Genomic DNA, 24722 nt, shown 5'->3' with positions numbered 1-24722 from the left:
GTAGTTCCTCCAACAGTTAAACAAATTACCACTTACCATTTATACCCAGCAATTCCAGACCAGGTTTATATCCAGAAGAAGTAAAAGCATGTCCACACAAAAGTTTGTACACACAAAACCCAATGAGATATCACCTCATACCTGTCAGGATAATAAAATCAAAAACACAAGAAACAAGTATTGGCGAGGACGTGGAAAAATAGGAACCCGCATGCACTGCTAGTGGGAATGCAAACTAGTGTAACCATCATGGAAGACATAACAACATTCCTCTAAAGATTAAAAATAGAACCGGGGCGCCTGGGTGGCGCAGTCGTTAAGCGTCTGCCTTCGGCTCAGGGCGTGATCCCGACGTTATGGGATCGAACCCCACATCAGGCTCCTCCGCTGGGAGCCTGCTTCTTCCTCTCCCACTTCCCCTGCTTGTGTTCCCTCTCTCGCTGGCTCTCTCTGTCAATAAATAAATAAAATCTTAAAAAAAAAATAGAACAAACTTATGATCCAGTAATTGCACTACTGGGTATTTACCCAGAGAATATGAAAACACTAACTCAAAGGGATATATGCACCCCTAGGTTTACTGCAGCATTATATACAATAAACAAATTATGGAAGCAAATTAAATGTCCACTGATAGATGAATGGATAAAGAAAATGTGGTGTGTATATATGTGTGTGTGTGTATACAATATTATAACACATATATTATAACTATATATAACATATTGTATACATAACATAATATATATATATAATGGAATACTATTAGTATATATGGTATATATTGGTATTATATGGTATACATATAATATACATGTTATATTATTCAGCCATAAAAAAGAATGAAATCTTGCCGTTTGCAACAATATGGATGGATCGACAGAATATAATGCTAAGTGAAATAAGCCAGTCAGAGAAAGACAAATACCGTATGATTTCATTCATATGTGGAACTTAAGGAACAAAACAAATGAACAAAAAAAAGAGAGAGAGAGAGAGAAAGAGAGACAAACCAAGGCATCTGGCTGACTCAGTTGAAAAAACCTGCAACTCCTGATCTTTGGGTCATGGGTTCAAGCCCCGTTGGGTGCAGAGGGTACTTAAATAAACTTTAAAGAGAGAGAGAGAAAAACCAAAAAACAAACTCTTAACTATTGAGAACAAACTGATGGCTACCAGAGGGGAGGTGGGTGGGGGGATTGGTGAAATAGATGAAGGGGATTAAGAGTACACTTATCTTGATAAGCACTGAGTAATACATGGGATTGTTGAATATTGTACAAATTAATCAACACTATGTTAATTACACTGGCATTTAAAAAAAATTTATACACAAATGTTTATAGGAGCATTATTTATAAGAGCCAAAATGTGGAAAAAACCCAAATATTCTTCAGCTGATGAAAGGATAAACAAAACGCTATATCCGCACAATGGGATATTATTCAGGTATAAAAAAGGAATGAAGTACACATACATGTTACCACATGGATAAGCCTCTTACATTAAGTGAAAGAAACCAATCAGAAAAGTGCACACAGCATATGACTGCATTTGCATCATTGACATGAAATGTCCAGGACAGGCGAATCGATAGAGACATAAAGATTAGTGGTTGCTACAGGTGGAACTCTAATTATATGCTTGCGAAACATTTAGGGAGAAATATTTAAATGTCTGCTACTTACTTCGAAAAACATGTTTAAAAACGTAAAAAGGTAGACTAGGGATTGAGAAGTGATATACGGATAGATATGGAATAAAGGAAACAAAATCATGATGAGAAAATCTACGTGGTAGGCATAAGAGGTGCTCAAACATAAAATTCTTTAAACTATGTTTGAATGTTCAAATAAAAATCATTGGGAATGGGACGCTCATAATACTAAGAATTCAGTGAAGTAAGCAGAAACAAAATAAGTATTTTTAATGTAATTGCTCTTCTAAGAGATAGTAAATTGAAAGAGAACAAAAAGTTGAAAACACCATTCACAATGGCAAAAAAATTGAAGATCAAGGTGGGCACGACGGACAGGAAACCACATGCACAGGTAAATGGAGAATCATAACCTGCTTTCAAAAATGATTAACGGAATATTTAAGTATTTAAATTATATCTAGGGGCACCTGGCTGGCTTGGTGGGTGAAGCATGCAACTCTTGATCTCAGGGTTGTGAGTCTGAGCCCCAGCTTGGGTGTAGAGATTACTTAAACATCTTTAAATTCTATCTAAATGAATGCAGAGACTAAGTGATTCCAGTCATTTTGGCACAGATTTGCCTCCTGACTGTTACAGAAGTTAAAAAAACAAACAATTTTTAATGAAAAAAAATTTTGTGTATCATATGGTATTTATGACATGAAACTAAATATTGAGGCAAACAATGCCAGTGTTTCAGGAGGTTACTGGAACTGAAACATCGAAAAATAAAGACTGAAGGGGAAATAAATGGAAAAAAAAGGTTAACGAATATTAGCACTGGGGAGCAAAACTGGGGTAACAGCAATGTTACTTTACTTGTGTTACAATGGCACCGAAAAGAAACATTTCCAAGTGTGTGTGCGTGCGTATGCGTGCACACAGTGTACCTGCAGAAAGGGCAAAATCCTCATCTTTAGTAGAAACCACTTTGGTTGTCTTTAATCCTCCATCTCCAGCAAAGCTCTCGTAACTACGGGGTCGAGCGGAGATGTGTAAAGCTAAAGGCAAACTAGGGGCTTGGATTGGAGGGAAAGAAACATTGGAACCTCAACCCACCCACCCACCCACGTGCTTCAGCTGCCACAAACCGCTCAACAGCCGACACACCTGGACCTCCCCCACCCCCGGAATAATCCCGAAACACTAGAGTTCGCTGACCGCGCGCCCCCGCTCGTCGCTGAGCCGCAAGCTAAAACCCGAATCTGAAGTGGACACCGCTTTCACTGACAAAAACCACCCCCCTCCCTAGTCCTCAATCACTGGGCGCTACAGACAGAAACCAAACCCTGACCACCGACTCGGAAACGTCGATCTCCACACACCTGTAATCACTGACCCCCACAATCCTTCAGAACCGACTCCAAAGCCACCGCACCCACAGACTCCCCGTCGCGGGCTTCCACTTGCTTCCTCTCCCCAACGGAACCCACGCCTCCACCCACTCGGGAACCCACAATCACCTTAGACCTCTCATCCTGTTCCACAAACCGTATCACACACAGACCTGATTTTCTAGTGACCCCACCGCGACCTCCTACAAGCTGCACTTCCGCGAATACTCCTGCCGCGCCCATGCCCGGCCTCCGCGCCGGTGACGGAGGCCGACGAGGGCCAGAGGCGTTTCTGCGGAGCACGGCCGTCTGGACTTCCGGCTTTTCCTAGAGTCAATATGTCTGCGCCCATCTGGCCATTGGTCCCGTATGCGGCCATCTTTCAATAATCGAGGTACAGAAGGCGAAGTGGCCGTTTTGGGCAGAATACCCAGGTAAGGCTCGAACAGAGAAAACCTACCGAAAATACTCCCATTTCTTGCACCTTAAATCCTGCGCTGCAAACTGCACGGATTTTCAGAAACTCAAACTTACACAAGGCAAACATGGGGTAGGCTATCTACACCTCAGCGGGCTGGCAAGAAAAGTAATCCACTTTGCACGAAGAAAGATTTGGAAAACACACAAGGCGCAGCCATCTTAGGTATCGTACAAAAATAAAAAGTCTTTCACGGAAGAAGAAAAGCAAACGTAAAGGCCAAAGGACAAATACCCTAGGAACGCTTCTGACTGGATATGGAGGCAGAGAGGAAGATTTTTGAGGACAAAAAAAAAGTATCTGGAGAAACACTCACTGTACAGGGAGAATGATAAAGCTATCCAAGGAAGTGAAAAACAGCGACTGGAAGAAACCGAGCCTCAGTTACCGCCCAGAAAAGTGAGGAGAGCAGTCCCAAGCCAGTGTTCAGGTGGCAAGTTATTCACAGGAGGGTAGCGGGCTCCCACGTGGAGCTAGTGCCAAGGGCGGGCTTTCTGAGAACCAAGGGCCAGAATTTCTGGAAGGAATAAATAAGACAACTCCAGGAAGAATTAAAAATTGTACAAGAAAGGGCACCTGGGTGGCACAGCGGTTAAGCGTGTGCCTTCGGCTCAGGGCGTGATCCTGGCATTATGGGATCGAGCCCCACATCAGGCTCCTCCGCTATGAGCTTGCTTCTTCCTCTCCCACTCCCCCTGCTTGTGTTCCCTCTCTCGCTGGCTGTCTCTCTCTCTGTCAAATAAATGAATAAAATCTTTAAAAAAAAAATTGTACAAGAAAGGAAAAATAATCATTGTACACTACATGGCTGAGCTATAAATACTATTCACATATTCATCATAATGTAAATACCAAATCTAATCCAACCAAAATTAACATGTAACTCCTAGAAGAATGAGGAAAAGGAAATTCCTATGTGCAGAGAACTGTATTTGCAGGATTCGTTCTGAAGTTTCCTTTACGATAAATCTGTGGATAAAGCCCCCAAATTAAAAATCAACTACTAGTATATCCATATTACTTAAACTTTTACAAACTTTAAAAGAGTAAAACTCCTTTCAAAACTTACTCTTAAGCTTAAGAGAATTGCAAAATAAAACCATGGGGCGCTTGGGTGGCTCAGTCAGAATCCCCAGAATGTTGGGTGTAGAGATTACTTAAGTAAATAACTAAAAACTGAGAACCACATGAGGCAGCAATTCCACTCCTATATATTTACTCAAAAACACTGAAATGATATGTCCTTAGGAAGACTTACACAAGAAAATTCATTGCTCCTTTATTCATAATAGCCCCAAACTAGGGTGTCTGTCAATATAGGAGAATGGGGGTAGAATAATTGTTACAAATACCCACAATACAATTAAGAAAAAGTTGACCAACTTAAAATGGGGGGGGGGTGGAAGTAAACAAGAAACTTACAAGATTAAAGAAAAACAGAAATAAGTTTTAAAAAAAGATTTATTTATTTCAGAGGCACTTGGGTGGCTTAGTCCATTGAGCATCTGCCTTCAGCTTGGGTCATGATCCCAGGGTCCTGGGATTGAGCCCTGCAGGATTCAGCCTGCTTCTACCTTTCCCTCTGCCTGCCGCTCCCCCTGCTTGTGCACTCTCGCTCTCTCTCTCTTTCTCTCTGTCAAATAAATAAATAAAATCTTAAAAAAAAAACACAAAAGATTTATTTATTTGAGAGGGGGGAGGGATAGAGGGAGAGGGAGAGAGTGTCTGAAGCCGACTCCACGCTGAGCATGGAGCCTGACACAGGGCTCAATCTCCCAACCGTGAGATCATGACCTGAGCTGAAACCAAGAGTTGGACAGCCAACCTACTGTGCCACCCAGGTGCCCCTGAAGTAAGGTTTTTATTCACCCTTAAGATGGGCAAAGATTAAAAGATTGATGAGATACTGAGGAAATGGGCATTCTGATAGACTTGGCCTTTTCCCCCCCATGTGTGAAGTGAGGGTAATATTTAAAGTCATCATCAGTAGCTTTTGATGTGGAGAAGAAAGGCAAAAGAAAAAAAATTAAATTTCCTTAAAACTTATATCTATTGACAAGTCCTTCAGACAGGCAGAGTGACCTTCCTCTAGGAACTCAACTGCCTCAGTGTTATTACTTTGCTAAGGGCAAAAGGAGATCCTAGCCCAACCCCCCCACCCCCAGGATCCTGTAACTCTACTTCAACATACAAAAATTCATTTGGAAACTTCCTTTATCTCTAACCCCCAAGATATATGTTAGCAATCATCTGCCAAGCATACGGCCCACTGATGTACATCTGAAGAGTCTCAATGAAGCAGGAGAGTGAAGTTCTTGTCTCACAGGTTCAAAGAATGAATCTTGCCGACAAAGGAGATTAAGTAAAGTGATAGAGTTTTATTAAGCAAGCACACAGAAGAAGCTCTCAGGATTGAGAGGGGTCCTGACAGGGTTGCCAAAGTGGGCCTCCACCAACAGTCTTTTATTTAGAACTGACCAGGATTTCTGTGCACCTGATCACCTAGCTCCCTACCTATCTCTTCCTACACACCCCTGCCTGTCTCTTACTCAATGAGACTCCTCAGATGTATATTGGTGGGTCATATACTTGGGGGATTATTGCCAACATGTATCTTGGGGGGAAAGGTAGAGATAAAGGAAGTTTCCAAAGGAATTTTTATATGTCAAAGTAGACTTACAGGATCCTCGGGGTTGGGCTAAGATTGCCTCTTGACCTTAGCAAAGTGTCAACATCCAGGTGGTTGAGTCCCTACAGAAATGTAACTCAGCCCACCTCAAGGGCTTGTCAGTGGGCTGCAAGTAGTAAGGAAATTTAATAATTTTTCTTCTGCCTTTGTTTCCCACATCATCGTGACTAAGGTTTTATTAGACAGTAATAAATGACCTTTTCCTAACAATAGCTAGCCCCCTCAAAGTCCTGGAAACCTTGCTTCCAAAATTCCTTAGAGATTTATGCTATCCCTAACCCTCTTACAAATTGAAAGTATATAATCAATTGCTCCTCACACTCCCAGTGCATCTCTTTCTGCCCAAGGGTCCTGTCCCCATGCATTAATAAAACCACCTATTTACACCAAAGATGTTTCAAGAATTTTTTCTTGGCTGTTCAATCCAGACACCAGTTCCACATCAGCTTTCAGAGTACTAAGCAAGATAACGTAATTACTACACCTGAAGTAGTTCCCTGTTCAAAAAATGTCTATACGCCTAATATAAATTAGCTATTCATTTTAGTATCAAGTTCTTTTTTCTTTTTTCTTTTTTTTTTTTTAGGATTTTATTTATTTATTTGAGAGAGAGCATGAGCATGAGAGCACAAGCGGGGGTGGGGGGTGCAGAGGGAGAGGGAAAAGCAGGTTTGAAAGAGAGCCCTCTGGCCTGGGGCTCAATCCCAGGACCCGGAACTGAAAGCAGACGCTTAACTGACTGAGCCATCCAGGCCCCACCTCCCCAGAGTCCAGTTTTTGAAAAAGGATAGCAGCCAGTAAAATGTATTCATCAGTAGAACCGGTTTGGGACAACAATCTAGAATTATCTACCCAATAAATATTTTTCATTCTCTTTAACTCAATTCCAATTATGATAATTACTTCACTAGAAATTAAATGTGAAAACATTTGAGTTGATATAAAAATCTGTTAAGAAATTTCTTCCAACAATTTCTAGTCTATCCCCACATTTCTCTACCCTCTACCTTACGAAGAGCATAGCCCCTCCCTCACTACTAGCTCTACTTTCCCACTAGCCCTCTCGCCTTTCACCCTGGAGATGTCACCTAACCACCACCACCGTTCCTGGCAAGAAAAAATCTTTTCCTTAAACTACATTAGTTTACTCTGTGCCCACAGCGAGGCCTACCGCCTTTGTCGTACAACTTTGGCTTCTCGGAACTCTAAACCATTCTGTATAAGCATTCCCTAAAGTTGCTCCAATGCTTTCCACTCCTTAAAGGAGGACGCCCACTCCTGTACGGACATGTGCATCTCTTTCAAGATGGCCGTGCCCGCTACAAAGTTTTGCTGCTTGGCGCGCTCCGCCCGCAAAGCGGAGTCCACGGCCTTTGGGCTTGGTGCGCCTAAGACATCCATAGAGACGGGAGCGTGCGCATCGCCCTTTGTGTCGCTCACAACTGACGTACCGGGGCTAGTACTGTCCTCTCGGGCAGAAAAATGAGTTGTACGACAGGTCTTCCAATATGGCGGCTCCCACATAAATCGGCCAACAGGGCGCCGCCATACTCTCTTGTACTGTCTTTGTCTAAAGACCGAAAGCCGAACGGAATCTTCCACTGTGCAAGGATGCCTCCGGGGTGGTGGTTTGGCAGCCTGTAGACTCGGATGCCACAGACGTTAAACTTGACTTTGTGAGGTGGAACAGTAGCGTTTGTGAGTCTGAAGCCGAAGTGATGGACCGTGGCTCTTTGCACCCACCCAACTGGTGCGCGAAGGCTCTCTTAAGGGGTCTCAGTTTCGCCTTTTGGGAGCGGAGTAAGGTTGAGCGAGGTTTGTGGAGATTTGGAGTTAATGGTAGGGGAGGCTTGGGTTGTCCATGAGAGAAGCAAGCCGCTGTGGGGTGGGGGATGTATTCTGTGATTGAGGGAGCGGGGTAGTTGGAAATGGTGCAGGCCTGGGGATGGTCAGGGACTGGAGTGGCCTGGAGTGGCCTGGAGAAAGTTGTTAGGGCTTGGGGTATTGCTTTGTAGGGGAGGTCAGTGACTGGGGCGGTCTTGAAGGCAAATCAGTCATTGGCGTTACCTAAACAGTGAGTCAGTGATTTGGATGCGCTTGGGATAGGTCAGTGACAGGGGCATCTTTCAGGTAAGGTCACTGATTGATGACGAATGATGGGAGGTCAGTGTTTGGGGTGTTCATGAAAGAAGTCAGGAATGGGGGTGTCTTTGAGGTTGTGTCAGTGTCTGAAAAGGAATTATGGGGAAGATTGGTACTTAGGACGGCCTTGAGGGGCATGTCAGCAATTGGAGCATCCTTGGAAAAAGGTCAGTGACTGAAGAATCCTTGGAACATGTCAATGATCAGGAGGTCCTTGGGAGGGTTTACTAATGCCAGTGTCCATGGTGGGAATATTCATGGGGTTGGGGGTGGGGGTTCAGTGATTGAGACATCTTTGGTAGATAGTTTAGTGCTTTTGATGTCTTTGCTTAAGTCAGTGTTTGGGATGTACTTGGGGGGAGGGGTCAGTGATTGATCTTTAGGGGTGGTCAGTGAATGGCGTGGCTTGTGGGGAGGTCAGTGCTTGGGGCAGCTTCCTTTCTTGTCTTTGAGGGTCTGCAATGGTTATTTTATTTTTTATTTTCTGGTAGATATAAAAGCAGCTAATTAAAAAAAAATCTTCCCTTTCTTTACTGAACTCTTATAACAAATGTAATTACTAATCGATTCTTGTAGGTTTTCCAGGTAAGCAGTTAGAACACCTGCAGGTAAGTTTAACTCAGAGAAAAAAATATGGACTTTGGATTTGGGCAGACCTAAGGGTTTTATCCACATTCTGCCACTTTACTATGTGAACTTAGAGCAAGTTTCTCAACCTCTCTGAGACTCTTTTCCCATTTGTTAAACGAAAACAAAAAATAAACAGTGCTAACTACTCATACAGTTAAAGATCACCCAGTAGATACCCAAGACAGGTTAGCAAGCAGTATTCCAGTATTTATACCTGTTTCTCTGGATTTTTTAGGATTTTAAAAATTTCTCATTGGATTTTCCCCCCAGTGTTTCTTTGATAATGGTCTTTCTCTAAGTGCAGATTTAGTTTTGAGTACAGTTTTGGTAAAATTACATAATTTAACGATGACAGCTTTGTTTATGTTTCTTTGTTATAAAATAATTATATGTTTATTGAAAAATAAGTCATCAGGTTATATATTACTTTTTTCTTTAGACTATCATATTAACCTACGATCTAAAGAAAACATAAATTTATATATATATATATATATATATATATATATATATATATGTATTTGTGTATATCTAAAATACATATACACATACAAATAAGGACTCAAACAACTCAGAAAAATCTATTATATTCATCCCCAGGTCCTGGCTTCCTGGGATAAAATAGTTCCTATGAGGGAAGAAAGTGAAGGTATGAAGATCAACACTGCATCCTTGACCAGAGACCTTGAACTAGAGCTTCAGAATAGAGCCCAGAATCAACAACAGAGCATATATTAGACTTTCTGATGGTAGCTAAGGGCTCCAGAAAATGTCCAAGTCCCAAGTGAGTTTATTTATATATTTATTTTCCATTAGGCCTTCCCTGGGTTTGAAGAGACTTATAATACATGTATTAAAAGAATATGTTTATTCAGTATTTATGAGGACTACTCTATACCAGATATAGCATGAAGAGATAAATGTCAGAATTTGGGAAAAAATAGGGGCGCCTGGGTGGCTCAGTCATTAAGCATCTGCCTTCGGCTCAGGGATCATGCCCCACATTGGGCTCCCTGCTCTGCTGGGAGCCTACGTCTTCCTCTCCCACTCCCCCTGCTTGTGTTCCCTCTCTCGTTGGCTGTTTCTCTCTCTGTCAAATAAATGAATAAAATCTTTAAAAAAAAAAGTATTTGGGGAAAAATAGACAAAGGATTAACTTCACAGCCAGGTTGCAATGAGAATATGTAAATCGTATGTTTATATAAATTATTATTATTATTTTTACAGATTTTATTTATTTATTTGAGAGAGAGACACAGAGATAGCGATAGAGACCAGGACCCTGGGACCATGATCCAAGCTGAAGGCAGATGCTCAACTGACTGAGCCACCCAGGTGCCCCAATGTACAAGTTATTTTAAGTTCGAAAATAGATTATGACCCAGAAAATTCTAAACAGTTCATAAAATCGAGCTGCACACTTGTCTTTAGTATTAGTAGTTCAATTCCATAGGCTCCTGGTGGTCTGACTTTATCCAGGGATAATATCTAGATTATCAAGAAAAATGGATGGATTCTAAGACCATCATTTGGTCTTCCACAAACAGCCCTCAAAATTCAGTTTTTTCTTTAAATCAGTGGTTTTCAATTCGGGATGATTTTGTCTGCCCAGGGGACATTTGACAATGTCTGGAGACGTTTTTTATTGTCATAACTGCTAATAGGATGTAGTAAATAGAGGCCAGGGATGCTGCTAAACATTCCACAACACATGGTACAGGCCTCCACCACAAAAAGTTATCCAGCCCAAAATGTCAGTAGGGTTGAGGCTGAGAAACCCCAATTTATATTCATTAGCAAACATTTCCAAGTTACATCTATTAGCAAAGTTTTAGAATGTTTCCTTCATAATCTCAGTTCATAATCCATTTCTTCTATTTTAAAAAAATTCCAAAAAAATTTTTTTAAATTAAAATTCCAATTACATTAGTAAAGCTTAAAGTGTTCTCAGTTTCAAAGTTTCAAATAGTACAGAAGTTTCTAGAGCTAAACACTTAAGTCCTCTATTAATCCTTTTTCATCATCCTCAAGATAAACTATATAATAACTTAGGTGTATTCTTTTGACTTCCCCTGTCAGGATTTAAATATGTAACTATGAATTTGTATATATTTGAGTTGGGGGGGGGTCCTTGGCCAACCCTCAGGTTCAATGATTCTCTGAAAGAAATCAAAAGGACTCAAAAAAAGCTCTCACAGGTATGAATTATTATAGTGAAAAGATACAGACTAAAGTCAACAAAGGCAAAAGACACAGAAAGTCCAGGAGAGACCAGGCACCAGCTTACGGTTGTCCTTGCACAGTGGAGTGGCTTGAATAGCATTTCATTGTCCCAGCAGTGATGTGTAACAACAGGTGGGAAGTGTTGCCATCCAGGGAAGCTCACATGCCCCGTGGTGCCTAGGATCTTATTGGGAGTCAGTCAACACAGGCATTCAGCATACATGACTAACCTCCGCTACTGAGTCGCCAGCCCCCAAAATTCAAACTGATAGAGCATAGCCCAAGGTTTCAGGAATGTGAAAACACCTGTAGAGGGCTGGATATTACAGGGGTTCAGAAGTTATCTCCCAGGACCAAGTCAGGGGCCGGTTCTCCTGAAGACAGGCCTTTCTTTGGAGCATGCAGTGCTTGGGGAACCCAGGCCTGCTGAGTCAATGCTTTACCACACAGAACCTAATACCCATTGTCATAACTGACGTTACAGTTTATGTACTTTCTGTAACTTATTAAATGCACTTAACCGAGTACCTCGGAAGTCTATCCCTATCAACATTTAACTAACAAAAATAATAAGTGAAAAAATTTTTGAGTGCCTATAGTGTGTTCTACCTACTCTAAATTCAGTCATTTGACTTCACAACTCAGGAAGAAATGTATTTGTAGTGTTTTAAATGCTCATGGTTTTTCACTGTGCTGTCATTCATGTTACTTCTTTCTTGAATTCCATTCACTGCCCTCCTCCCCTCTCTGAAGTTCAACCTTTATAATTTTTCTCCTCCCCATTGGTGCCCACGTGGTGTACATTTCTTTCTCGCCTTATGTAAATGTGTTGTATTCTCATGCACTTGCATTCCTCTCTCTGCAAGCTAGTATGCTCCTTCAGGGTAGGAGAGAATCTTATATACAAAGGAGTATCTAGTGCAGTCTCTGACTATGGGTGCATTCACACAGATTGTAGATAGTTCCTAGATTAAAGGATTTGAGGATGTTCTATTCTATTTCTCTTTTGTGAAAGAGGGAACTTGTACATCAATGAATGACTGGAAGCATAAAGACAGGATATTTTAAATAAAAAAACAGTTTTTCCTACAAAGCATAATGCAACGCTAGTTATACAGAAAGCAGTCAAATGACTTACCATAGGATAAATTATTATATTATACTTATCTTCACAGTATTAACCAATGATAATCCCTTTAGAAATGAATAGGAATGTTCTATTTCAGGGGTCACTGTCATTCAAGGATGTGGCTGTGGTTTTCACATGGGAGGAGTGGCAGCTACTGGACCCCGTTCAGAAGAACCTGTATCAAGATGTGATGTTGGAAAATTATAGCAACCTAGTATCAGTGGGTAAGCAGAGCTTTCCCAGGGTAATGTAGGCAATCAATTGCCTTTCCTTTCTCAGTGATGAAATGTGTGGCGCCTTACAAGTACCTTACTTTTTTGAACTTGAATTCATATATCATAGATTTTAGTACCTCCTGGCCTCTAACAGTGCTTTTCTTTCACGCCCAAAGTAAAAGGCCATTATTTGGCTACGATCCAAATTGTACAGGCCCTTAAATATAACCTTCCCCATTTTTCAGAGGCCTTGTGGCCCAAGTATTTGGGTCCATGGATCTGCTATAATTTTCCTTGAGTAGGGTACCAAGTTACCAAAGCAGATGCATTCTACCAGTTGGAAAATGGAACACCATGGATAACAGAGGAAGAAATCCAGAGTCAGAGTCATCCAGGTGAGTGAAAAACCAGCCCTGTGACATAAATGGAGGGAAATTCTTGTTTGGTCAGAAACAGTGAGGCACCTATTGTTTGGTGAAATCTTGAAGTTTTTAAGCTCTTAGTGTGACAGCACAGGGAACATAAGTTCCCACATACATTAATATTGGCTCCCTTTTTTTTTTAAGTAGGCTCCATGCCCAGGATGGAACCCAAGACAGGGCTTGAATTCACGACCCTGAGGATCAAGACCTGAACTGAGATCAAGAGTCAGACACTTAACCGACTGAGCCACCCAGGCGCCCCTTGACTCTACCTTTTAATCTCTCCATATTAGGATTCTTTTGCTTGGTTTTTAAAAGAATACATTTCTGGGGGCGCCTGACTGGCTCCTTTGGTAGAGTGTGTTCAGGGTTGTGAGTTCAAGCCCCATGTAGGGTGTGGAGCCTACTTAAAAAAAAAAAAAAAGTTTCCAAAAAAATAAAAAGAATACATTTCCTTCTCTTATGTATTTGGATCATATTCCACTTTAATTCATCTTGGAACTTGTTCTCCTAATCTTTCTCCCTGGCATCCTCAGTTTACCTGCCTTCTCCTCATCTCCATCCCCATTATTCATGGTTATAGCTCTCTTATCTAATATACTCAGCATTTGTAAATTGTCCCTTGTCTCCACATTCTATAGTTTATTCCATTTTTTTTTTTCTCCTTCCACTTACAAATGTCTCAGACTTTCATTGTATACCCAGCCTCATTTCCTCTTCTCTGCTTGGCCTTTGCTATGGAATTCTATTACATGGTCATTGTGGCTCATTGGTCTCCTTTCTAGAAGACACCTGGGAAGTTGATTGTCATACAGATGGGCACAAAGAAAATCAAGGCAACCTTGAAACTATGGAGAGTCACCACGAAAATAATGCATTTAGAAAAATATTGTCTCTAAGCCTAAACTTTGATGTCCCTTTAGCACAAAGATACCATACATTTGACATACTTGGGAAACATTTGAAACCTAGTTTAGAGTACATTATTCAGAATAAAAGCTATGCAAGAAAGAAAGTTGAATTTAATGGCTATGACGAAGTCTTTCTTTATACTAAGCATGAGAAAATTTATACTGGAGAAAAATACAATGAATATAATGAACATTTAAAGGCTTTCAGCCATAAGTCACAGCTTATTAAACATTGGAAAACTCGAACAGGAGAGAAACAGTATAACTGCCGTGACTGCAGGAGAGCCTTTTCCCAGAAGTCAGACCTCATTAAGCATCAGCGAACACACACCGGAGAGGAACCCTATGGTTGCAGTAGATGTGAGAAAGCCTTCAGCCGGAAATCCCATCTCATTTTACACCAGAGAATCCATACAGGAGAGAAAACTTATGGATGCAATAGATGTGGGAAAGCTTTTACTGATAAGTATTGCCTTAATAAACATCAGAGAACTCACACAGGAGAGAAACGGTTTGAATGTCGTATATGTCAGAAAAGCTTCAGCGATAAGTCACAACTCACTTCACATCAAAGAACTCATACAGGAGAGAAGCCCTACAGATGTGGTGAGTGTGAGAAAAGCTTCAGCAACAAGTCACAGCTCATTGTTCATCAGAGATCTCACACAGGAGAGAAACCCTATGGCTGTGATGAATGTGGGAAAACATTCCCCCTTAAGTTTAGCCTCATTTTACATCAAAAAACTCATACAGGGGAAAAACCTTATGGGTGCAGTGAATGTGGAAAAGCCTTCATCCAGAGATCTGAGCTCATTAGACATCAGAGAACTCACACAGGAGAGAAACCTTATCACTGCAGCGAATGTGGAAAAGGCTTTAGTGTAAAGTCACTCCTCAATACTCACTGGAGAACTCATACAGGAGAGAAACCCTATGGGTGCACTGAATGTGGAAAAACGTTCTCCATCAAGTTTAGTCTCATTCTACACCAAAGAACACATACAGGTGAGAAACCTTATGAATGCAGGCAGTGCCAGAAAGCTTTTACCCAAAAGTCACACCTCACTATTCATCAGAGGTCTCACACCGGAGAAAAACCTTATGAATGCAATGAATGCCACAAAGCCTTCAGCCGGAAGTCCTATCTCCTTATTCATCAGAGAATTCACTCGGGAGAGAAACCTTATGAATGCCTCCAGTGTGGGAAAACTTTCTCTCACAAGTTTAGCCTTATTATTCATCAGAGAATCCATACAGGAGAGAAACCCTATGGATGCAGTGAATGTGGGAAAACTTTTCCTATCAAGTTTAGCCTCGTTTTACATCAGAAGACACATACAGGAGAGAAACCCCATGAATGCAGTGAATGTCAGAAATCTTTTGCCCAGAAGTCACATCTTATTATACATCAAAGAACTCACACAGGAGAGAAACCTTATGGATGCAGTGAGTGTTGGAAAACTTTCTCCCACAAATTCAGCCTCATTTTACACCAGAAAACTCATAGAGGAGAGAAATCATGAATGAAGTGAATATCCAGAAGTTGTCATTGAAAGTGAATAGCTGATTACACCAGAGTTTACATAGGAGTGAAACCTTAAGACTACGGACGTGGACACACTTTTTCCCCCCCTCCAGACTCACACCTCATGCTTATAAGAGAATGGTACTAGGCAGAATGCCAGACAGGAGGAAATACCTTCCTTCACACATGTCAACTGAATGTAGCCAGAAGGAACAAATAGGAGGGAATGTGTGTGTGTGTGTCTGTGTGTGTCTGTGTGTGTGTATTGATTGTGAGGATGTTGTTGGCATGCAGCGGTATCAGAGAATTGACACTGAGGAAAAAATTCTATACTTCAGTGAACCTGGAGTATCCTCTTTTATGGTTATCATGTGGGATGTCATTTCCTGTAATTGTGACATAATCAGCATTATGGAAAATTTTAAGTATGTAAATATAATTGTGACATAATCAGCATTATGGAAAATTTTAAGTATGTAAATAAATACACTTGTCAGAAAACACAGCAAATATTATATCAGAACTATGTGAGAACATGTGTTTTACATCTATTTTTAATATTAAAATGATTGTTCATAATTGAGAATTGCATGTGTTAGCATAGCAATTGTGACTCCCTAGTACATGTACTTAAATGTACACAAAACTTGGGGCGCCTGGGTGGCACAGCGGTTAAGCATCTGCCTTCGGCTCAGGGCGTGATCCCGGCGTTATGGGATCGAGTCCCACATCAGGCTCCTCTGCTATGAGCCTGCTTCTTCCTCTCCCACTCCCCCTGCTTGTGTTCCCTCTCTCGCTGGCTGTCTCTATCTCTGTCAAATAAATAAATAAAATCTTTAAAAAAAAAAATACACAAAACTTGCCAATAGAATAGTCTGCATTTAATCTTTATATCATTACAGTGCTATATAAGTTGTAATTGAACTACATGGTTCATTATTTTAGTAAGGAATCTTAATAAAATACTGAATATCTCCTCCCCTGCCACCCATTTCCTGGTATTTGTAAATGGGCCTAGAAGATTTTGAAAGTTCCTTGAGTAAAATGTTTTTTTCATTGATTCCAAGGTAGAATTTCCCCCTACACATAATTAACAATGAAATTAGAATGCAGCACACAGTTGATGACTTGGCAGATTTAAATGGAGGGGCGCCTGGGTGGCTCAGTCGTTAAGTGTCTGCCTTCAGCTTAGGTCATGATCCCAGGGTCCTAGGATCGAGCCCCGCATCGGGCTCCCTGCTCAGCAGGAAGCCCACTTCTCCCTCTCCCACTCCGCCTGTTTGTGTTCCCTCTCACCGTGTCTTTCTGTCAAATAAATAAAATCCTTAAAAAAAAAAGATTTAAATGGAGAACTTAGTACACAAAATAATGGTGTATCACACAATCAAAGGTATCTTAGGTTGGATGAAATACAGTAGAAGTATCTGTAATAAAGAATTTTGTTTCTTCTAAACCAATCAGATATTTAGGGTTTGAAGATAATGAGTATTCACAAGTTTTATACCCTTTTGAATTCTAAAGAGTTTGAGAGATCATGCCTGATATCAGAAGACAGAAATTAAATACTAGCATTGGTCCTGCTACTGCTTGATTGGACAATGTAACTTGTTCCTATAGTCAAATAAAGTAAGCTCCTATTTCCCGTCTCCTGTACAAGGTACACATCCCTTTCAAAGAGCATAAGTGAAACTTTAGAGGTGTTTTTATTAATCCCTTTCTAGAAATGTAGCTGGAAAGTCTCGTAAATTATTTTTCTTTTTTTTTTTTAAAGATTTTTTTAAATTTATTTATTTGACAGAGATAGAGACAGCCAGCGAGAGAGGGAACACAAGCAGGGGGAGTGGGAGAGGAAGAAGCAGGCTCATAGCAGAGGAGCCCGATGTGAGGCTCAATCCCATAACGCCGGGATCACGCCCTGAGCCGAAGGCAGACGCTTAATGACTGCGCTACCCAGGTGCCCCTCTTATTCCAGTTTTTTAAAAAGATTTTATTTATTCATTTTGAAAGAGAGCATGTGCACATGAGAGCAAGAGAGCATGAGCGAGGGGGAGGAGCAGAGGCAGAGGGAGAAGCAGGCTCCAGGGAGCCCAAGGCCGTGTTCCACGTGGAGCTCCATGCGGGGCTCGATTCCAGGATGCTGGGATCATGACCTGAGCCAAAGGCAGACGCTTACCCGACTGACACACCCAGGCGCCCCATCTCTTATTCCAGTTTTATTGTAGCATAAGGATACAAATTAGAACCACCAAAAAAAGAGACAAATAGGAAAAAGTCTGTGAAGGTTGTAAACCTAAATCTTCCATCATCCTCTGAGATGCATTACCCACCCAGCACTGAGAAATGACATACTCAAAAGAGTATTGCCAATCAGGGAATTTCACCTGAACTTCCTACCCAGAGGTTTTATTTGGGTTTTATCACACAGACATGATCGATTTCAGGTTAAATTCAATCTCCAGCCTCCTCCACTCCCTGGAGGTAAGACTGATACCATATGGCTTAAGGCCTCAATCTTCTTCTTCTTCTTTTTTTTTTTTAAGATTTTATTTATTTATTTGACAGAGAGACAGCCAGCCAGCGAGAGAGGGAACACAAGCAGGGGGAGTGGGAGAGGAAGAAGCAGGCTCCCAGCGGAGGGGCCTGATGTGGGGCTCGATCCCAGAACGCCAGGATCACGCCCTGAGCCGAAGGCAGACGCTTAACGACTGAGCCACTCAGGTGCCCCAAGGCCTCAATCTTCTAATGAAATGGTTGATTTTTCTGGCTAGCCAGCTCCTATCCTGAGTCATCTCCTTAGCAGAAATTATCTTGTGGTTTGAGGGCCCTTCATGTATAACAAGGACACTCCTATCACTCAGGAAATTATAAAGGTTTAGAAGTTACCTCTTTCTTAGGAACCAGGGACAAAGGCTAGCCAAACTCCCTATGGCAGTTATTGTTGTGTTATTTTTTAAGATTTTTATTTTTAAGTGATCTCCACACCCAATGTGGGGCTGGAACTTACAACCCTGAAATCAAGAGTCTCAAGCTCTACTGACTGAGCCAGCCTGGTGCCCGAATGGCAGTTATTTTTAAAAGACTGCTAGGATAATTGGTTATCCTACAGAAAAAGTGTGTCTAAGTGACACCCTACACAAATCAATGCTTTATGTATTAGACTAAAAGTCAGTGAACTTATTTGATTAATATAGGGCCAGACAGTATTTTAGGCTTTGCAGGAAACATACAATCTCCATTTATTTAACCCTTTAAAATTTTATTTATTTATTTTTTAAAAAGATTTTATTATTTATTTATTTGCCAGCGAGAGCGCGTGCAGACAAGCAGAGGGATCAGGCTCCCCCTTGAGGAAGGAGCCCAATGCGGGGCTCAATTCCAGGTCCCTAGGATCATGACCTGAGCCAAAGGCAGACAATTAATGACTGAGCCACCCAGGCATCCCAATCCTTCAAAAATTTAAAAACTAATCTTAAGGTCAAAGCCAAAAAGGCTGTGGGCTGGATTTTGCCCATAGGGTGCAGTTTGCTGACCCCTGGAACCCTAAATACGCAGAGCAAAACTCGAAAAGTTTTAGAAGAAAATACAAGAGAATGTTTTTGAGCTTAATGTGGGGAAGGATTTCTTTAAAAAAACTAGGTAGTGGGGTGCCTAATTGGTTGAATCCATTAGGTATGGGACTCTGGATTTCAGCTCAGGTCATGATCTCAGGGTCATGAGATGGAGCTCCACGTCAGGCTTTGAGCTGTACATGGAACCTGCTTAAGATTCTCTCTCTCCTTCTCCCTCAGCTCCTTACCACCCCACCCCACCCCAAGAAAGAAAGAAAAGAAATAGATAGAAACTATAATGGGAAAGATCATTAAATTTCATCTACGTTGAGGTATTTCATATAATATACATAAAAAACAGTAAAAACAAGCTGCACATTGAGAGAATATATTTGTAATAAATTTTAAAAAGATGAAAACTTAAGATTATATAAAGGACTCTTACAAATCAATAAGAAAATGACAAGAATAAAAATCAATGGGCAAATATTCACAGAAGAGGCAACTCTGAATTAACATTAAAAGATACATTTAAAAAATTTAATCTCTACACTCAACCAGGGTCTCAGACTCAGATCAAGAGTCACACAGTCTACGGACTGAGTCAGCCAGGCACCCCCCAGATACTATATTTTTTAAAAAGATTTATTTATTTGAGCGAGAGGAGAGTGTGCGTGTGAGAGAGAATCCTGAAGCCGACTCCCCGCTGAGCCGGAGCCTCACATGCGCCTCTATCCCACGACGCCCAGATCATGACCTGAGCGGAAAGCAAGCCACTTAACCCACTGAACCACCTAGGCCCCCCAAGATACATTTTAAGTTGGAAATTGACCAATTTGTGGATGAGCCAATTCTCAGATATTTTATCTTCCCCCAAAAAATTCACAGCAACTCCTACTGGAATGGATAATTTTAATAGGTTTTGGACATTTCTATAAAGTTATAGTTAGCCGATTTATACTGTCTTAAAAGGTTGTGACTGTACTTGATTTGTCTCTGTCCTAGCTCACTATTCCTGCAGGTGGGGCAGCCTGGATTAGAGAGCAGAGAGAAGGGAAGGCAGGCGCAGAAAGCGCGGGCCAACGCACCAAAGTGACAAAACAGCACGCTCCAGAATACTCTTCCAGTAACATTAGTTGCAGGCAGCTGCGCTAAGATCGGATGGCACTGCCATCAAGAATGCTTGCATGTGATTCCTTAGAAAACCATCCGCACCACATTGCTTAAGCTACGACAGCATCATAGCTGCTTTTGTATCCACTTACTTCATAGACCACACTTTCAAATTTCAACACTTGGTGTTTTCCAGACAGGCCTGGAACAAAAGGTGGCCTTGACTGTGAATTTATATTGTGAGCCTCACGCACACCCTCCATGCCTAATCTCACTGGCGGAGATGCCCACTTAGATTCCAGCCTATGAGACGCTCCCATAGCCTCTTTCCCGGGGCGTGATCCCCGCTGTACGGACCCCTAACATTCGCCAACATGGCTGCGCTCAGGGACGCTCGTTTCCGAGAGTTTCTCGTCCGTCCGTGCAGTTTGCGCAGCGTTATCTGTAACTCCCAGCGCCGCGGCGCAGGGGCTGAAGTGGCGGGGCGGGAACAAGCTGGTGCACAGCAACGAGCCGGTGCACGGCCTCTAGGCCCCGGTGAGCGGCGCGAGGACGGCCGGGGCCTTCGCACGGCCGACGCTCACCGCGGGAGAGCTCAGGGAGCCGCCCCAGCCTGAGAAGACGCCGGAAGTGGAGTCGTTCCGGGCCCCGCGGCCAACGTAGCGGGTTCCCGGGAGCTGGGCTTGCGGCCGGGAACCGAGGAGTTCGCAGAGGTGAGGTGTGGTAGCTGGAGATCGAAGTGAGTTCGGGGGAGACCCAGGTCAGCGGAAGAGGTTAAGGAGGGGAGAAGCTCTGTGGGCGTCCGTGGCTCTGAGGCTGGGATGCCTTTGCTACTAGGTTGGGGGCTGCGATGGTCAGTCATTCCAGGTCTGAGACTCGTGAGGTCAGAGTTTGGGCTCCGCGATTGAGAACTGGAGGGGAGTGGGTATTTGTCAGTGAAAGCGTTGTCTGCACTGAATGCGGGGCTCAGTGATGGAGGAGCCGACAGTGAGACACCTGATGACCTTTATCATCCACCCCCCCCTCCCGCCTTCAGTCCAGTTCCTCTCCCAGGACTAGTTTGCAAGTCTCCTTAGGCCCCCACATCACCCGCTCCTTTCGTCCCCACAGATAAGAATTTTAGGTAGATCAAGGATTAAGCAAATCTAAACCGGTAAGTTTTCTGACTTGCCTTCTCACCGCTAGTTTACCTGGATATTTGCTTTCAGATTATGACACCAGTAAAACAACATTTCTAGCCTTCCAATTCTATTTTCCAAAAATACTGCTTATTCAAATAGTATGTTTCAGTTTTGTCTTTTATTTTCTCTGCTTAATTTTCATAATTCAGATAAACTGGAATCACTGGGATAATCTGCTTTTTTAAGTTACTTTCACATTCTAAGCATTTCCATAAAACAAATTCTCTTATTAAGAATTTTTGTAATGGGGGCGCCTGGGTGGCACAGTGGTTAAGCGTTTGCCTTCGGCTCAGGGCGGGATCCCGGCGTTATGGGACCGAGCCCCACATCAGGCTCTTCTGCTATGGGCCTGCTTCTTCCTCTCCCACTCCCCCTGCTTGTGTTCCCTCTCTCGCTGGCTGTCTCTATCTCTGTCAAAAAAATAAATAAAAATAAATAAATAAATAAATAAATAAATAAATAAATAAATAAATAAATAAATAAATCTATCTTAAAAAAAAGAATTTTTGTAATGGCTACACTAACACACAAACAGGTAAGAGAAGGAGTGACATTGTGACTAGAATCTGATTAAATACTTGCATCTATTTGGATGGCTTTGGAATATTTGAAATATTTAGTCATTACTTTTAGGATTTGGCATTTACCCAGTGGTGTATTTCCCTGACTCTTCTTCCTGTTTTTTTTTTTTTTTGCCTTTGTTGCATTTGTAAATAGTGTCTTTTTAACCAACCTTTCATTTCTCATTTTTCTTTTCTCCTAATTTTCTTTAGTTGGTAAAACAATTTAAAAATATTATTAGGGGCGCCTGGCTGGGTCAGTCATAGAGCATGCAACTTTTGATCTTGAGGCTGTAAGTTTGAGATCCACATTGGGTGGAGAGGTTACTTAAAAGAAAAATGTAAAAAAAATAAAATTAAATAAAAACATTATTAAACATTATTTTGTTTTGGTCACTTCACCAAACCTTTATTACTGATAGCTTTTTCCAGCTCAAAATTTTATTATGAAATTATGAAAACAATATCTCTTTATGAAAAATTCCAACACAGAGAAGTTGAATGAGTTTTACTGTGAACATATACCCACCATCTAGATTGTGCCTTTAATGTAACATTTTACCGATTTGCTCTATCAGTTATTTATACTTCTCGGCCCCACCCATCTCCAAATACTACTGGCCCAGTGACAAGTGTGTGGATTTTGGGATGGAATGAATCTGGATTTTTTTTTTTTAAGATTTTATTTATTTATTTGACAGAGACAGCCAGCGGGAGAGGGAACACAAGCAGGGGGAGTGGGAGAGGAAGAAGCAGGCTTCCAGCAGAGGAGCCTGATGTGGGGCTCGATCCCATAACGCCGGGATCACGCCCTGAGTCGAAGGCAGACGCTTAACGACTGTGCTACCCAGGCGCCCCGGGCCCAATTCTTTTGATTGCTTTCAATAGGTTTTAAGGGAAAAGAGTGTAGTGTAAATGCCTAGTTACTATTTTTAAATAGAATTCATGAATAGAATGTTACCGAAGTGCTCCTGTCCTTATTCTTGCTATTGTGTTTGTGGATTTGCGAAGCATTGTGTCAGGAAGTGCCATTCGTTCGCTCACTTGTTCACATACTCATCCAACCAGCGTTTAACCTGGCTTTTAAAATCTGGCTTTTAACCTGGATTCTTGCTCTTACTGGATTACTTGGGTGTCACTGTGATTTGTGATTTATAATAAATATATATTTAGTTTTCCTCCTTCCTGGCAAGAGCTCTTAAAATCCTTGGGAATTTCTAAGCCTTAAGAGTATTTAAGGTGTCTTTTGTTATATTAATGAGACTTTTAGAAAGCACCTGTGAGTGGGGGCTAGTTGCCAGGGGAACCAACCATGTGATTAGAGGGTTGGACTTTCAGTCCATCCCCATAACCTCCGTGGAGGGCTTCGGTCTGGAGGTGGAATCAATCGCCAATGGCCCATGAGTTAATCATGCCTGTGTAACAAAGCCTCCATTAAAAACCCCACAGGCCACGGAACAGAGAGCTTCCGGGTGGGAGAACTCGTGCAGGTCCCGGGAGAGTGGCAAACCTGGAGAGTGGCATGGAAGCTCCTTGCCCTTTCCCCATACCCTCTACATCTCTTCCGTCTGACTGTTCCTGAGTTACATCATCTTATAATAAGCTGGTAATGTAAGTAAAATGTTTCTCTGACTTCTGTGAGCCACTTTAGCAGATTAATTGAACCCAAGGAGGTCGTGGAAACTGATTTATAGCCAACTGGTCAGAAGTGCAGGTAACAACCTGGATTTGGGATTGACCTGAAGCAGTGGGGGGAGCAGTCTTTCTTTCCTCCCCATAATAACTGCTATCTTGTTTTATATCATACATATCTTCATGCTTTTCCTAGATGTGAATGTATTCACGAACAATACATCCTCTTTTTCTGTGTGTGTTTTAGAAACAGATGAGAATGGTAGTATATGTACGTATTAAAAAAAATTATAGGTAGTGTTTTGTTGTGGAAGTAATAAATTCCTAACCCACCAAGAGCTCAAATTTGAAATAGCTGTTGGAATTTTATGTCATGTTTTCCTCAGCGTAAATTTTGGTGATCATAGGACTTTTCTAACCTACAAATATATTGTAGCAGACACTGTTGGTTACTTGCTGTTGCAGAAGAGGCAACAAGCTCTTAGAAAGTCCTGCTTACAAGATTGCCCCTTGCCTGACATCTGGGAACTTCGATTTAGGGAGGGTTCTCATCATTCTCTATTGAATGGCTCACTGTGCATAACTGTCCTTTCAAACAGTATGGTTGGGGTGCCTGGGTGGCTCAGTCAGTTAAGCATCTGCCTCCAGCTCAGGGCATGATTCAGGGTCCTGGGATGGAGCCCCGCATCAGGCTCCCTGCTCAGCGGGGAGCTGCTTCTCCCTCTCCTGCTCCCCTCGCCTGCTCCCCTGGGCTGTCAAATAAATAAAATCTTTAAATATATATATAGTTTATCCTAAACACCTGGTCTCCTCTGGGATTCTGGGATTTTGGTATGTGTTAGGCAGTGGGGGCCTATATGAACCCCCAGTAAAAAGCCATGGGCACTTGTCTCTAATAAGCTAACACATTTCACGTGTGTTATCACAACCTGTTGCTAGCGGAAATAAGTATATCCTGTGTGACTTCATGGAGACAGGACTCTTGGGAGCTGGCTCTTGGGAGCTGGCACCTAATTTCCTCCAGATTTTGCCATATGGACCTTTTCTCTCTGCTGATTTTGCTTTGTATGTTTTTGTGGTAATAAATTATATGCTGAGGCCTGTGAGTCCTACTTAATCACTGAACCTGGGGGTGGTCTTGGGTATTCGCAACGCATCTGCCTAACATCCATTCACTTCCTTCTCCTCTTCTAACAGATTCTCCAGGTGTTCCTTGGTTTGTGGCAACATGTCTCTACTCTCTGCCTCTGTCTTCAGATGGTCTCATCTTCCCTCTGTGTCTGGTACAAGG

General features: G+C 41.9%; 2 protein-coding genes across 15 annotated transcripts in view; one reads left to right on the top strand and one right to left on the bottom strand.

The window, feature by feature from the left end:
• ZNF613 (zinc finger protein 613) overlaps positions 1-24722 on the bottom strand; it is a 55572-nt gene that overhangs the window by 12251 nt on the left and 18599 nt on the right. For 4 of the 13 annotated variants that reach the window (XM_087871163.1, XM_087871162.1, XM_087871170.1 and 1 more), the window contains one exon: positions 37-141. The exons of 2 other annotated variants lie outside the window; for them this stretch is intronic. The gene's annotated coding sequence lies outside the window, so the exon portion shown is untranslated. Of the gene's footprint in view, positions 1-36; positions 142-3162; positions 3326-24722 lie in introns of those variants that run through there. 7 more of the 13 variants (XM_087871167.1, XM_087871173.1, XM_087871166.1 and 4 more) reach the window with 5 other exon arrangements.
• Positions 9576-16028, top strand: LOC123778046 (uncharacterized). Of its 2 annotated transcripts, XM_087871176.1 has the most exons (4): positions 9576-9756; positions 12422-12548; positions 12842-12934; positions 13747-16028. In XM_087871176.1, the coding sequence occupies exons 1-4, from the start codon at positions 9742-9744 to the stop codon at positions 15393-15395; spliced, it is 1884 nt and encodes a 627-aa protein (XP_087727302.1). In that variant the 5' UTR covers positions 9576-9741; the 3' UTR covers positions 15396-16028. The 2 variants fall into 2 exon arrangements, with proteins under 2 accessions (XP_087727302.1, XP_045631167.2); XM_045775211.2 differs by lacking the exon at positions 9576-9756 and having other exon boundaries at positions 12357-12548.

The sequence above is a fragment of the Ursus americanus genome, chromosome 21, assembly GCF_024610735.1.
Source record: "Ursus americanus isolate L20-20 chromosome 21, mUrsAme1.1.p, whole genome shotgun sequence".
NCBI lineage: Eukaryota > Metazoa > Chordata > Mammalia > Carnivora > Ursidae > Ursus > Ursus americanus.
Note: the sequence above shows the minus strand (reverse complement) of the source record. Positions and strands in the feature narration are given on the sequence as shown.

What these genes read in the sequence shown, in the direction of transcription:
- LOC123778046 (XM_045775211.2), top strand. Translation starts at nt 12,380, where the DNA reads ATGATAATCCCTTTAGAAATGAATAGGAATGTTCTATTTCAGGGGTCA. An exon ending in TAGCAACCTAGTATCAGTGG is followed by an intron (nt 12,549 to 12,841) that starts GTAAGCAGAGCT and finishes TTCCTTGAGTAG; the next exon opens with GGTACCAAGTTACCAAAGCA. An exon ending in CCAGAGTCAGAGTCATCCAG is followed by an intron (nt 12,935 to 13,746) that starts GTGAGTGAAAAA and finishes TCTCCTTTCTAG; the next exon opens with AAGACACCTGGGAAGTTGAT.